Below are 14165 nucleotides of genomic sequence, written 5' to 3'. Positions count from 1 at the left end.
ATAAAATTTCCATAAAAAATTGGTGAAATGCGACGTTCGATTCGGTTCGAATGTAAATAATGACATAAATATAGGTGTATAATATGATTGTATAACAGTTTTCCTTATTTTAGGACCATTTCTGGTTTAGTAATAATTTAAAAATAGCTTTTCACCCACCCGACAATTTAATTCGTGTGCTTTATTTTAAATGACATTTTCGAATTATTTTTATTATGAAGGTTTAACCTTTAGCACGTGTGTGAGTGTGATTTATTTTTGAACAGTGGAAAATTGGTGAATTTTCTTCCGGATATGTGTTACAATGTACCGTTTATTAAAATTAACAAATTATTCGACACGAGATCGTCGAATTTTATCACAATCGTTTTCACATGTTGTGAAATCGAATAATCCTTGTAGTTTTTGTAACATCACACATCGAACTCATGGCATTTTTAAAACAGGTTAGTTTTCATTCAATTTCATAATATTCTTTACAATTTCGGAAAAGAGTGTTACTAAACTTTACGAGATAAAAAGAAAAGTTAGAATACAATTTTTCGATGTCTCGATATTTTTTCCATGTCTTTTACGTTCAAAGTTAATTTTGAATGTTTTTCAGGCTTTCGTCGATATCAATCGACGCAGGAATGTTTACAACCAAATGCGAAAATCAAGAAAAGAATACGAAAAAGTAAAAAGTTAAGCACAGAATTATTAAGTGAAGATATGAAAACAGAAGCGTTGACTGAGACCCGAATGTCTGTTGGTAAATTTAATAAAAAACATTTATTTTTACTCACAAATTCAAAATTTGAAGTAGATGAATTACAAAAGGCAACATACTCGAATAATTTTAGTAGTTTTGCCAAGCATACCAATCCAAAATCAGTATTACATGACGATTTACCCAATGATTTATTACTACATGATCATTTTGATTCGATAAAATCATCAGAAAGTTTATTAGATGATCCAGAAGTTCATAAAAATTTTATTGAAGAATTGGAGGATCATCAAACTTTTGACGATGGTACAACGGAACAGATTATATCGAATACCATGACTACAGCTTCGGATTGCGTTGATAAGAAGAAACCTACTAGGAGAAAGTAAGCTTAACTAAAATGAACATTTTCTGTATTTCAGTCCCTCAATTTGGAGTTTAACGTTCCAACATTTGGTTCGAAAGATTATCAAAAACAAAAATCCATTAAACCTGAACAAAAAAATTACTCCAAAACGCTTGGTTTTTCAAAATTTTTTGAAAAAAGGCGTTTTTTTTGGGAAAACTATTGATTTTTGCTGATAAGATTAAATAGGAAAGTTGAAGATAATTAAAAAATACGTATTTTGAGCCAAGGCTCGATCCTGTATCTTTATCCGTTCTCTAGTTATAGATTAAATATTTCTCTTTAATCGTCAATTATTTTCAGGCGCTCGAAAAAAGATGCAGATTTTACGGAGAATATGAAAAAATTCCAAGAACTAGAAAAACAAGCAAAATCCGAATCATTATCTCGTATTGTTTTAGCTTACGCTGATTTATGTGTAGCGCACGATAAAACAAATCGAGGTTTACAAGCGTTATATTACTATTTGGATCGAGCACGTCGTAATGCTCAAATGCCAAAAATCTTAAACATAAAAGTTTATAATTGTTTGATTGAGGGTTTCGCTGCCAAAGGCAATTATAGTAAAGTTGGTGAAGTACTTTCAATTATGAAAAAAGAAAATATTTTACCAAATTTACAAACATATGTTGGAATTTTTGAATGTTTGGGTCATCTAGCTGAAAAAGATTCGATAAAATTATTGGAAAGTTATCGGAAAGATATTGAGTCTAAAGTAAGTTTTGAAAATACTTTTACAGGGTGTTTACTACATTTAAGTTGTTTACATATATAGCAAATTTAAGTAGACACCCTGTATACTACTTCCATGATTTTCCTTGGATGTTTTCGCTAATACTGTTTTTTTAATCTTCCAAAACGTAGGGTTATCAATTAAACGATTTATTAGATAAAGGCATGTTTATTGGAACACGTCGTGAATCTGTTCTAGTTGCAATACGTCGATTAATACCCGATTTCGAACCGAAATACACCAAACCAAATATTCAATACAATTGTGATTTATTAAATCAATTAAATCATCCAGATCAGATTAATCTACTTGAAAATTTATCAAAATTAGTTCAAAACGATCATCAAAATATAAAATTTTTAAATTCAAATATCAATCAATTGGATAATGATCTCTTTATTACCGATATTAAACATAAAAATAATATTGAAATAAAACGAACACAATTATTGGCAAATATACAAAATTTATTAACACGTAAATCATTAAATTTGGAATCAACACTTGAAACAAATACATATGATCCATTAACAAGTAATTTTAGTACATTTATACCTGTTACATCTTGTACGAATAATATTGAAATGATGGCGGCTGCATCATCATCACACACGGCTTCTTCAACCACGGCAACAACTGCAACGTTACCAAATTTTTCAAGTTTTAAAAATTTTGTTGAAGAGTATATTAAAGTTTATGTACCGGCTAAACCGAATATTGAATCGGGAATTAAGGTTAATATTAAGGATGATAAGAAATTGAAGATGTTTACAACAGAGGAATTGAAACAGAGAGCAAAGGAACAGATTAAATTGGAACAGAATGGATTCATTCAAGTGAATTCGATTGTTAAACAAAATGAAGATCCTGTAGAAGTTGTTAATCATTTCGTAAGTAGTCCTAACAAATTTATTTGATTGTTATTTCAGAAGGTTTTAGTTTTTTTTTTTGTTCCTTTAGCGTACGAAATTAAAAGAGACTGAAGCACATTGGACCAAAGTAATAAAAACAAGTATATCACGTGACTTACAAGCATTACAATCGCAAACACAAGCTACAGGAGGTGCAAGAGGAACACCTAGTTTACATGAATGTTTACATGCGTTACCAATTGATGATCTAGTACAAATTGTTTTACAAGAAGTGCGAAAAGTTAGTGAAGGTTCTGAAACATATAGTCCAACATTATCGCAATTATACAGGGAAATTGGACAAGTTGTTCATTCAAGGTAACTTATCAAATAAAAATAACGCCCTTTGAGAATATATATAAAAATAAATACAATTTTTTTTAAATGCAGGTATCAAGTGAAATTAAAACAATCAAATGGTGTATTAGATAAAGTTGATAATATTTATGGGAAATATTGTGATTGGTATGCAAATTATTATTTACGGAATGATCATAAAGAGCGTACTATTAACTCACGACAATATTGGCAAGCTTTAGTTTATGCCGATCAAACGGGTCCAACATTGAATAATGAGGATCGTATATGGCCATTTACATTAATCGTTGCTGTTGGAAAATTCTTGTACAATATTATTTTGAAAGATTTGAAAATTAACGTTAATGCTGTCAAATTGAAGAGTAAACAGAGGTTAGTTTTATTATTTTTTTATGAAATTTATCAGTAAAATAATATGACTTATTTATTTGCAGTAAACTTCTCCCAGCATTCTATACGTTATTTCGCACCCAAGGTCATATTGTTAAAGAAGAAATCAAAGCTCATCCAGTGATAACTCGTTTATTCCAAGGTGCTGCTTTACCACAAATTACATTCCATGCTAGTTTATTACCTATGTATTGTCCGCCAAAACCATGGGTCGACTATAATGGTGGGGGATATTTAGTTACACACACCGATATGCTACGTTTACCGCCACAAGCGACGCAACAAATTGAACGTGTTACCCAACATTCAGATAAAACGCAACTGTATCCTTCGTTCGATTCACTAAATCAATTGGGCGCAGTACCATGGTGTGTTAATGAACCAATATTGGATTTATTAATTGATATATTCCAATCGGGTGGAAGTTCTCGCTTAGGAGTAGCCCAGCATCCATCAACATGTCCTGCACCACCACCACTTGGTGAAAATCCAACAAAACAAGAACGATTTCAAGCGTTTCGATTGCGGTTAGCAGTACGTCGACGTAAAGCTGAAATGTATTCACTTTGGTGTGATGCGTTATATCGTTTATCGTTAGCCAATCATGTAAGTTAATTTTTTGAAACATTTTGTATATAAAATATACAGAGTGCTCTTTTTTTTTTTTAAATTAACATATGCTTGAATCTTGAAAGATAGATTTTATCAATAAAAATGCTTCGAGCAAAAACACAGGCATTAAACTTCTAGATCTAGATTTTCAAACTCAATGAAAAGCTGACTCTACTCCATAACTGGTAATCGATAGATGAGCACTTTAAATTAGAAAGTTATCGATTAAAAGTTTCAAGTAAATGTCAACTTACAAAAGACACCATATATACTAAATGTACTTTTTAAATTACAGTTTCGTGGAAAAATATTTTGGCTACCTCATAATATGGATTTCCGTGGTCGAGTTTATCCAGTTCCGCCACACTTAACTCATTTAGGTTCGGATTTAGCCCGATCGTTACTTGTATTCGCGGATAAACAACCGTTAGGTCCACATGGATTACGTTGGTTAAAATTACATCTGGTGAATTTATGTGGTACAAAAAAACGTTTCTCCATTGAAGAACGATTAGAATATATTAATACGGTAATGAATGAAATATTCGATTCAGCGGATAATCCTCTAAATGGACGTATGTGGTGGGCTGAATCTGAAGAACCCTGGCAAACTTTGGCATGTTGTAAAGAAATCGCGAACGCAATACGTTCTCCAGATCATACAAAATATATGACAAATTATCCAGTTCATCAAGATGGCTCATGTAACGGCCTACAACATTATGCAGCTTTGGGTCGTGATACAGCTGGGGCGAAATCTGTGAATTTGACACCCTCGGAATACGCACAAGATGTGTATAGTGCGGTAGCAACATTAGTAGAAGAACAACGTAAAAAGGATGCAGAACAAGGTGTGCCAATCGCAAAAGTTTTAGATGGATTTGTACAGCGTAAAGTAATCAAACAGACTGTTATGACAACCGTTTACGGAGTTACACGATTTGGGGCACGATTACAAATTGCTAAACAATTAAAAGATTTAGATGATTTCCCGAAAGAAAGTGTATGGCAAGCATCATCGTACTTAACAACGAAAACATTCGAATCGTTACGATCGATGTTTACATCAACACGTGAGATTCAAGATTGGTTTACGGATTGTGCTCGTTTTATATCCGGACAATGTTTACAAAATGTGGAATGGATAACACCATTAGGTTTACCGGTTGTACAACCGTATAATCGCTATCGTAAACTTGATCATACAAGTCATTCGAAAAATTATATTTCTGAACATTATGCGATGGATTCGTTCGAGTAAGTTTTTCTTGAAAATTTCTAAATTTTCTAAATTTGCTCCAATAATCTGTAATTTTCCGATTTTTTTTAGACGCCCTAATGTTATGAAACAAAAAAATGCATTTCCACCAAATTTTATACATTCTCTGGATTCTAGTCACATGATGTTAACGTCGATATATTGTGAACGAGCTGGAATATCGTTTGTATCGGTTCACGATTGTTTTTGGACACATCCAAGCACTGTTCAAACTATGAACAAGGTATAATTCTTTTTTTTAGGATATCCAGGAAGCCTCCCTGAACAAGATATGTCGATAATGTATCAAATATTAGAATCTTACCATAAAGAAATTTGAAGTTCTTCTGGGCAGTCATCCTGTATTGTTTCGACACGTTTTCAAAAGAAGCACAGGACTGTCAAACATCCAAAAAAAGCTGGAGGAACGAATGAATGTAAATCTGAAAGACACGTTCCAGGGATTTGTGAAGCAGACGAACTTGTTAGAAATGACAAAAAGATGTCGGAAATACGCATCAATAGGTATCCAGGAGTTCCGTTTTCAGACTGCAAGCTGCTCCTAGATGAGGATGTCTTAAAACAAGACCAATCTAAAATGGAGGGAGGAGACCGATATGGTCTGAGTACATTCGTAGGCGTTCCGAAGAACTTATTGCTTCAAAGGGCCTCCATAAGCGAAAGCGATGCGGCTTTTTCAGGACACTGATTAGTCGGTAGGAACGCTGAACAAGTGTCACAGTGGGGAAGAATAGGATATGGATTCATTTGAAATGGTTCATTTCGGTATCACAGTGGACCCTATGGTCTAAGTGAACCCCCCCCCCCCGCACAGGACAGCGACTTTAACCTAACCTAACTTTTGATACGTTACGAAACTTAATAATTTCTGTTTTTTTTTTAGATTTGCCGAGAACAATTTGTTGCCCTACATTCACAACCAATTTTAGAAAATTTATCGGAATTTTTATGTGATAGATATATAATTCAAAATACGTAAGTCAATACCCACAGAATTGATTGTCTCAGTGTGGCCACAAACCGTAAAAATGGGGAATAATTAGGGAATATAATTGATTTCCTTCCAAAGATGGATGGATTTATTATATGAATTTAAAAAATTTTGATTATTTAATAATCTCGATTTACCAGATTATTAAATTAAAGTTTTTGTGGCCACACTGATTACTAAACAAGACAAACAGTTCTTGGACTATAATATTTTTGACTTGATTAAAATTTTTAATTTCTTTTTCGTTTTAGATCAAATGAAAATATTGATGGAAAATCGTTTAAAATCTTAAGGAAATTACCACAAATCGGAGATTTCAATTTAGATAGTGTATTAAAATCGGTATATTTTTTTAGCTAGTTGAGTTAATTTTTTTTTTAATTTAGCTAGTAATTTCCAAAGCACAAGGATCTACTTCATTTTTCAACAACATCCACACAGCTTTATTGTTAATTTTTGTTGTCTAGTCATAAGCAGTTTCTGTTTTTATATTAAATATAAACATTTGTTACTTTAAAATGTTTTTTTTTTTTTCTTTGAAAGTTTTTCCAGCTTTATTGGCCTAGGGCTTGGATGCATAACTGACAACTTTACGTTGTTTAAGAATCCTAAATATATAGGTCCTTATGGGAGCATCTATAAACCATGTCATCCGAATTTTGGATAAATAAAATTACTCTAGAAAATTATTATACCATGTATATAAAATATACCAAGGTATACTAAGTTTAGTCCCAAGTTTGTAACGCTTAAAAAATTTTGGTATAGGTGTTCATAAAATCATCTAATTAGTTCATTTTAGGTTGTCTGTTTGCCTGTCATCACGATTACTCAAAAACGAAAAGAGATATCAAGCTGAAATTTTTATAGTGTGCTAAGGACGTAAAAAGTGAGGTCAAGTTCGTAAATGAGCAACACAGGTCAATTGGGTCTTGGGTCCGTAGGACCCATCTTGTAAACCCTTAGAGATAAAACAAAAGTTTAAATGTAAAAAATGTTCCTTATAAAAAAGTAAGCAACTTTTGTTTGAAACATTCTTTTGTAAACATCATTGTTTATCCGTCAGAGCGCAAATTGTATAGTATGTATTATATGGGAATATCAGTTCTATATGTGTGACATGTATGTATGTGTAATGTGACAGAGTAATCAACACTGTTTATACATGGTATTTCAACAATTAGTCATGGTATTTCAACAACATACTCAGTCAATTTTTTGTTTTCACTTGTTTTTGTCTAAATCTAATTAGAGCTACGAACTATCGTCTTATGTATTATGGCTAGAGATTGAACGAGAAGGAAATCTCAAATATTGATCCTCTCTGCTTCGGTGTTTGATGCAGCCAGCACCTACAGTTTACATTTAAACGAAAGGTTAACTAAAATAAATTTAACAACAAATTAATCTTATTATTTATTAATCATTCATTATTAATTGATTATAATACAAGTTCATTCATCATTATGTGATATTTCCAATAATTATGATTTCATTATAATGTCAAGTACTTTTTGTTTATACATTTTTATAGTATGAGCTTCGAATTATTGTAAATAATTCACATTGATTTTGGCTTTATTAAATTTTTTGATTTTCGGGTGTGCTTTTACAAGAAAAAGGATGTGCTGTTACTTTAAATATTTTGTTCAGAGTAATTCCTCCATAAAAAGCCAAGCTGGGTTATTCAAATATACTCTGTGTAAGGGCGTGCGTTTTTTTTTTTATAGGATGTATGGCTTAGGTCAACAATATCTTAAGACCCTCTAGTCAGTTTAGCCTCGCTCGATATACATCTCGGTGTAGAGGTCGATGCGTACAGAGTTTTGGAAAAGTGTTTTTTGTCTCTCGCAGAATTACCTTATTATTGAATAGTGACTGAATGAACTGAATAGTGACAAAATTAACTTATTGAATAGTGACTGTCCCTCGTAGAATTAGCTTATTATTGAACAGTAACTGAATATCATATTTTGAATTAATAAAAGGTTATCTTATTCGAAAAAAGTGTTTCTTGTTTTTATTGATTATGAACTAAGATGAAAAAGTTTGAACCCCTCTCTTAGATAATTCCTGACTCTAACCATAACCAAAAAGTCCCCCCCAAATGCGATTTACTATATAGCATTTCGGCTAGGATTACTGTAATATTGTTGTTATCTAATATTTAGGTAGATAATTTTTTCTCGATTCTCTAGGATGATTGTACTACAATGGTATGGTTTTTATTTAGTATGAATACGTTTGTGTCTATCTAAAGATGTTTGCTGAGTAAATGTTTTATTACAAAAATTACATGAAAATGGTTTTTCTCCAGTATGAATTAGTTTATGTTTAACTAAATTACTTTGTTGAGTAAATCTTTTATTACAAATATCACATAAAAATGGTCTTTCTCCGCTGTGAATACGTTTATGGCAAGCTAAATTACTTTGCTGAGCAAATGTTTTATTACAAAAATCACATGAAAATGGTTTTTCTCCGGTGTGAATTAGTTTATGTTTAACTAAATAATGTTGATAAGTAAATGTTTTATTACATATATCACATGAAAATGGTTTTTCTTCACTGTGAATCTGTCTATGTTTAACTAAAGATCTTTCATTAGGAAATGATTTATTACAAATATCACATGAAAATGATTTTTCTCCAGTATGAATAAGTTTATGGTGAACTAAATGAAGCTGGCGAGTAAATCCTTTATTACAAATATCACATGAAAATGGTTTTTCTCCAGTGTGAATCCGTCTGTGTGCAACTAAATTACTTTGTTGAGTAAATGTTCTATCACAAAAATCACATGAAAATGGTTTTTCACCGGTGTGAATTAGTTTATGTGTAATTAAATAATGTCGATAAGTAAATGTTTTATTACAAACATCACATGAAAATGACTTTTCTTCATTGTGAATACGTTTATGGTGAATTAAATTATGTTGATAAGTAAATGTTTTATTACAAACATCACATGAAAATAGATTTTCTCCGGTGTGAGTACGTTTATGTTTAACTAAATTACTTTTATCAGTAAATGTTTTACCACAAACATCACATGAAAATGGTTTTTCTCCGGTGTGAATCCGTTTATGCTGAACTAAATTACCTTGCTGACTAAATGTTTTATTACAAACATCACATAAAAATTGTTTTTGTCCACTATGAACCTGTTTATGCTTAACTAAAGTACTTCGTTGAGTAAATGTTTTATTACAAACATCACATGAAAACGGTTTTTCGCCACTATGAACACGTTTATGCTGAACTAAATTATTTTGCTGAGTAAATGTTTTATTACAAATATCACAAGAAAATGGTTTTTCTCCGGTGTGAATACGTTTATGTGTAGTTAAATGACATTTATAGTTAAATCTTTTATTACAAATATCACACAAGAATGATTGATTTGTACTTTGAGTATCAATTTCTTGTGATTTTTTATCTAATATTTCATTTTTAATAATTAGTTCAGTATGTAATTCTTTTTCGACTTTAATATTTTCGTAGTTAATTTTGCACAATTCTTTATCATTTTCACTAACACTCACAACACTATCACTATCATTATTGCTTTCTTCTGGTGTTTCATTTTCAATTTGTTCACCTTCCATAACAACATTTTCATCTAATATTTCACTTTTAACAGTCACTTCTTCATAATTAATCATACTTGTGTACAAATCTTGATCATTTTCATAAATTGGTTCTTGTTTTACATTCTTAATGCTGTTGTTAAGTATTTCTTCTTTCATTAAATCATTGCTGCCGTCTAATGTTTCAATATTCATCATTGTTTCTGTAAAATTAGTATTTTTTGAAGTAGTTGAAGCGGTGTTAGCTGTATTGAAAACCGGGGCACAACTCATTCTTTTAAAATTTTCCGAGCATTAGGCACCGTTTTTACATAAAAATAGTTTTCCAAATTTTCTTTTAACTGTAATAAAAACAAACAAATAATATATTAAAAATACAGCCGAATTGAGAACCTCCTCCTTTTTTGTTTGAAGTCGGTTAAAAATGGCGAATGATTCTGTCATGAAGCATATAGGCAGGAGAACGATCGCTATAGAAAATATTGTCCCCGAAATATGGATAAAGTAAGTGAGGCGCTGCGATCAATACGTAGTATCAATAAAAGCGGGCTGTTGTGCGCTAATTTCAAATGATATATCAATTTGTACATTATGCTAACAACAACAGCTAACTTCACAGATACTACTACTTGATGACAGCGCGGCTGGTGGCTTAAAAATGAACTATCAATTCTACAAATTTTTAGGGATAGGTACGCTAATGCTTTAGTACATAGCGATCTTTCTCCTGTTCTATAACCTTCATGGATTCTGTCATGAAGATGAAGGTTATAAGAAGGAGAACGATCGCTATAAAAAATATTGTCCCCGAAATATGGATAAAATAAGTGAGGCGCTGCAACCGCTAAGTAGTATCAATAAAAGCGGGCTGTTGTGCGCTAATTTGAAATGATATATCAATTTGTACATTATGCGACTAACTTCATCTACTTGTACTCATAAACACCTAACTTCGCAGATACTACTTCTTGATGACAGCGCGGCTGGTGGCTGAAAAATGAACTATAAATTCTACAAATTTTCAGGGACAGACGCGCTAATGCTTCAACACAATTGTAGGTTATGTTTACTGGAGTTGTGAATTAATGCTTGAACCTTTTGATAAATAAGTTTTCGTGATAATAATATTAAATATTAAACAAAATGGCAAATAATTCATTTGTTGATACAAATAATTATTTGTTTATTAATAAAAATAATATTAAAGTTGAAAAAGAATTACATACAGAACTAATTATTAAAAATGAAATATTAGATGAAACTATTTTAATGGAAGGTGGAGGACACATTACAAATGAAGAGGCAGGCAGCAATGATAGTGATAGTGTTGTGAGTGTAAAACATGAACCTGTGAGTGATGAAAATGATAAACAATTGTACATAATTAATTATGAAAATATTAAAGTTGAACAAGAATTACATACAGAACTAATTATTAAAGATGAAACTGTTTTAGAAGAAAAATCATTTTCATGTGATGTTTGTAATAAAACATTTACTTATCAACATAATTTAGTTGTACATAAACGTATTCACACCGGAGAAAAACCATTTTCATGTGATGTTTGTAATAAAACATTTACTCAGCCAGGTTATTTAGTTAAACATAAACGAATTCATAGCGGAGAAAAACCATTTTCATGTGATGTTTGTAATAAATCATTTACTCAACAACAACATTTAGTTTCACATAAACGAATTCATAGCGGAGAAAAACCATTTTCATGTGATGTTTGTAATAAAACATTTACTTATCAACATAATTTAGTTAAACATAAACGTATTCACAGCGGAGAAAAACCATTTTCATGTGATGTTTGTAATAAAAGATTTACTGCATCATCGAATTTAGTTAGACATAAACGTATTCACGCCGGAGAAAAACCATTTTCATGTGATGTTTGTAATAAATCATTTACTCATAAACACTCTTTATTTAAACATAAACGTATTCACACCGGAGAAAAACCTTTTTCATGTGATGTTTGTAATAAAACATTTACTTATCAACATAATTTAGTTAAACATAAACGTATTCACACCGGAGAAAAACCATTTTCATGTGATGTTTGTAATAAAACATTTACTCAACAACATACTTTAGTTACACATAAACGAATTCACACCGGAGAGAAACCATTTTCATGTGAAATTTGTAATAAAACATTTACTCGACAAAATTATGTAGTTCAACATAAACGTATTCACAATCGATAAAAAGTAGAAACAAATTTGTTAAAAAAATAACATCGCCGTTATTTAATTAATGCTCTTAATTTAATGCAAAATGTTATAAAATTCTTTATAACCTTCATGGATTCTGTCACCAATGTTATAAATGTCTTCGCAACAATAAGAAGCCGTTTTAAGACGTTTATCAGGGCAATTAGCAGCAATACACCATTGTTTTCTCACTTCATTATTTTTGGGAACGAAAATAAAATGTTTTTCCGGAGTAGTATAAGTAGTGTTACGACACGAAGGTACAAAACAATACTTGTAACTTTCGTGATTTGATGAAGTATCCATATTGTTAAAATCCACTTGTCCGTACTTATTTGTTAATTTTTTTCTTGGTCAAAAATTTTTTTAGGTTTATTAAAAATATATTAAATCATTTCCAGAGACTATATTAGTAAAAAATTCATAATTTCTATTGGTCGAAACTACCAAAAACATGGCTGCGTTAATATTACCAATTTGAATGTCCCGGTAATGTACTTTATTTCATTACACCACCAATAGATGTCAGGGAGAGTCACACTTTGCTTTTTCTGGAAAACATAGATAAAATTTTTTCAATAATAAAACCTAGCTAGATTGATTTCCAAAACTTGTTATATGGAGTAATTTTGACCCAAAAAGTATTAAAATCGGATATATTTTTTGATCGGGTATAGTTTTTGAGATAAGGCCTCTAAAATCTTGGGATTTTTGATGATATTTCAAAATCTATGCATTCAATAAAAAATTGGGTCAAAATTACTCTAGAAAATGATTTTTATCTAAATCGGAGACAAAATTTTCCGATTTTTTGGTTTTCGAGACAAGGCTTTAAATTTTGTACGAAAAGCTTTTATTTCGAAGTAATTCTAGAAACATGTCGATTTAATAAATTAAACGACATGTTTCTAACGTATCGATTTCAAAAATTGCCCCAGCGTATCACTTCTTGTATACCATTTAAGTCGATATCTCAGAAACTACTCGTCCAAGCGATAAAGTGATCCGATTATAGGGTCCAATTTACTCTAGAAATTCATTTTTGTCTAAATCTAAGTAGATCTACGAACTAGCGTCTTAGTATTATGGTTAGAGACTGCAATTGTTATTTGTCTTCTACTTTGGTGTTTGATGAAGCCAGCACCTACAGTTTACATTTAAATGAAAGGTTAACTAAAATAAATTAAACAACGTATTAATCTTATTATTTATTAATCATTCATTATTATTAATTGAAATAAACTAATTAATTGATTAAATCACGAATTAAAAGAATGTAAATAAATATTTAAAACAATGATTACAATGTCAATATTTATAAATATATTTTTTAAATTGTACTTTGATTTAATGATGCGTATTATTAATTATTTTATTTAATTTTAATTCTCCCAATCTGATTATAATACAAAGTTCATTCATCATTATGTGATATTTCCAATAATTATGATTTCATAATAATGTCAAGTACTTTTTGTTGTTTAAGTATCATTGATTGTATATTGAATAAACTTTTTGATTTTCGGGTACGGTGATTCGAGAAAAAGTTGTTAAAATCTCTGTAGTATTTTCAACTGAAATTCTGTTAAAATAAGTTTTCTATAAAATTCCATAGTGGCCACATGATTGGAAAACTTCAGCGAATTCAAATTCTACTAGAAGTCAGGGAAATGTCAGAAAATTTCGTGAAAAAGAAAAAAGACAAGGAAAATTATTATTTTCGTATCAAAATTCTATAATAGTTTTAAGCTATCCTATCTTAAGTTGGGCCAAGAAGTACATATCTACAAAATTTTATTGAACATCGGGAATCGAGATTTTTATATTTAAAGATTATATGGTACCAACTTCGAAGCATACTCTATCTATTAAAAATATAGAACTATCGGAATCGGATTAATCTGTATTCTTCGTCGCTTAAATATGTTTTAATTTCCTTGGAGATAGTTTTTTATCTCCATTAGAAAACGTCAATTTTTTGTATTACAAATTTAAGGTTTAAA

At 30.6% G+C, this 14165-nt stretch overlaps 2 protein-coding genes across 2 annotated transcripts; one reads left to right on the top strand and one right to left on the bottom strand.

Moving 5' to 3' along the window:
* The first annotated feature begins 165 nt into the window (after nt 1–165).
* On the top strand, nt 166–6813 carry LOC123301552 (DNA-directed RNA polymerase, mitochondrial). The gene is made up of 11 exons (XM_044884347.1): nt 166–446; nt 605–1094; nt 1419–1830; nt 1980–2738; nt 2809–3077; nt 3150–3449; nt 3512–4073; nt 4375–5336; nt 5410–5581; nt 6242–6333; nt 6601–6813. Exons 1-11 carry the CDS (start codon nt 305–307, stop codon nt 6707–6709), a joined length of 4269 nt encoding a protein of 1422 aa, XP_044740282.1. The 5' UTR covers nt 166–304; the 3' UTR covers nt 6710–6813.
* A 1116-nt stretch (nt 6814–7929) lies between these two features.
* LOC123300345 (gastrula zinc finger protein XlCGF8.2DB-like) lies at nt 7930–10137 on the bottom strand. Its single transcript, XM_044882909.1, has 3 exons — nt 9895–10137; nt 9453–9624; nt 7930–9209 (listed from the first exon to the last, which is right to left on the bottom strand). Exons 1-3 carry the CDS (start codon nt 10135–10137, stop codon nt 8575–8577), a joined length of 1050 nt encoding a protein of 349 aa, XP_044738844.1. The 3' UTR covers nt 7930–8574.
* Between the last annotated feature and the right edge of the window lie 4028 nt (nt 10138–14165).

The sequence above is a fragment of the Chrysoperla carnea genome, chromosome 5, assembly GCF_905475395.1.
Source record: "Chrysoperla carnea chromosome 5, inChrCarn1.1, whole genome shotgun sequence".
Taxonomy (NCBI): domain Eukaryota; kingdom Metazoa; phylum Arthropoda; class Insecta; order Neuroptera; family Chrysopidae; genus Chrysoperla; species Chrysoperla carnea.
Note: the sequence above shows the minus strand (reverse complement) of the source record. Positions and strands in the feature narration are given on the sequence as shown.

Excerpts from the sequence above, each read along its gene's own strand:
- LOC123301552 (XM_044884347.1), top strand. The coding sequence starts at position 305 with ATGTACCGTTTATTAAAATTAACAAATTATTCGACACGAGATCGTCGA. Across the intron at positions 3,450-3,511 it reads AAATTGAAGAGTAAACAGAG|TAAACTTCTCCCAGCATTCT; the intron begins GTTAGTTTTATT and ends ATTTATTTGCAG. Across the intron at positions 5,337-5,409 it reads TATGCGATGGATTCGTTCGA|ACGCCCTAATGTTATGAAAC; the intron begins GTAAGTTTTTCT and ends GATTTTTTTTAG.
- LOC123300345 (XM_044882909.1), bottom strand. The coding sequence starts at position 10,137 with ATGATGAATATTGAAACATTAGACGGCAGCAATGATTTAATGAAAGAA. Across the intron at positions 9,625-9,894 it reads ATAATGATAGTGATAGTGTT|CAAAATAATTTAGTTCAGCA; the intron begins GTGAGTGTTAGT and ends ACATTTACTCAG. Across the intron at positions 9,210-9,452 it reads TAAAACATTTAGTCAGCAAG|CTTATCGACATTATTTAATT; the intron begins GTAATTTAGTTC and ends ATAAAACATTTA.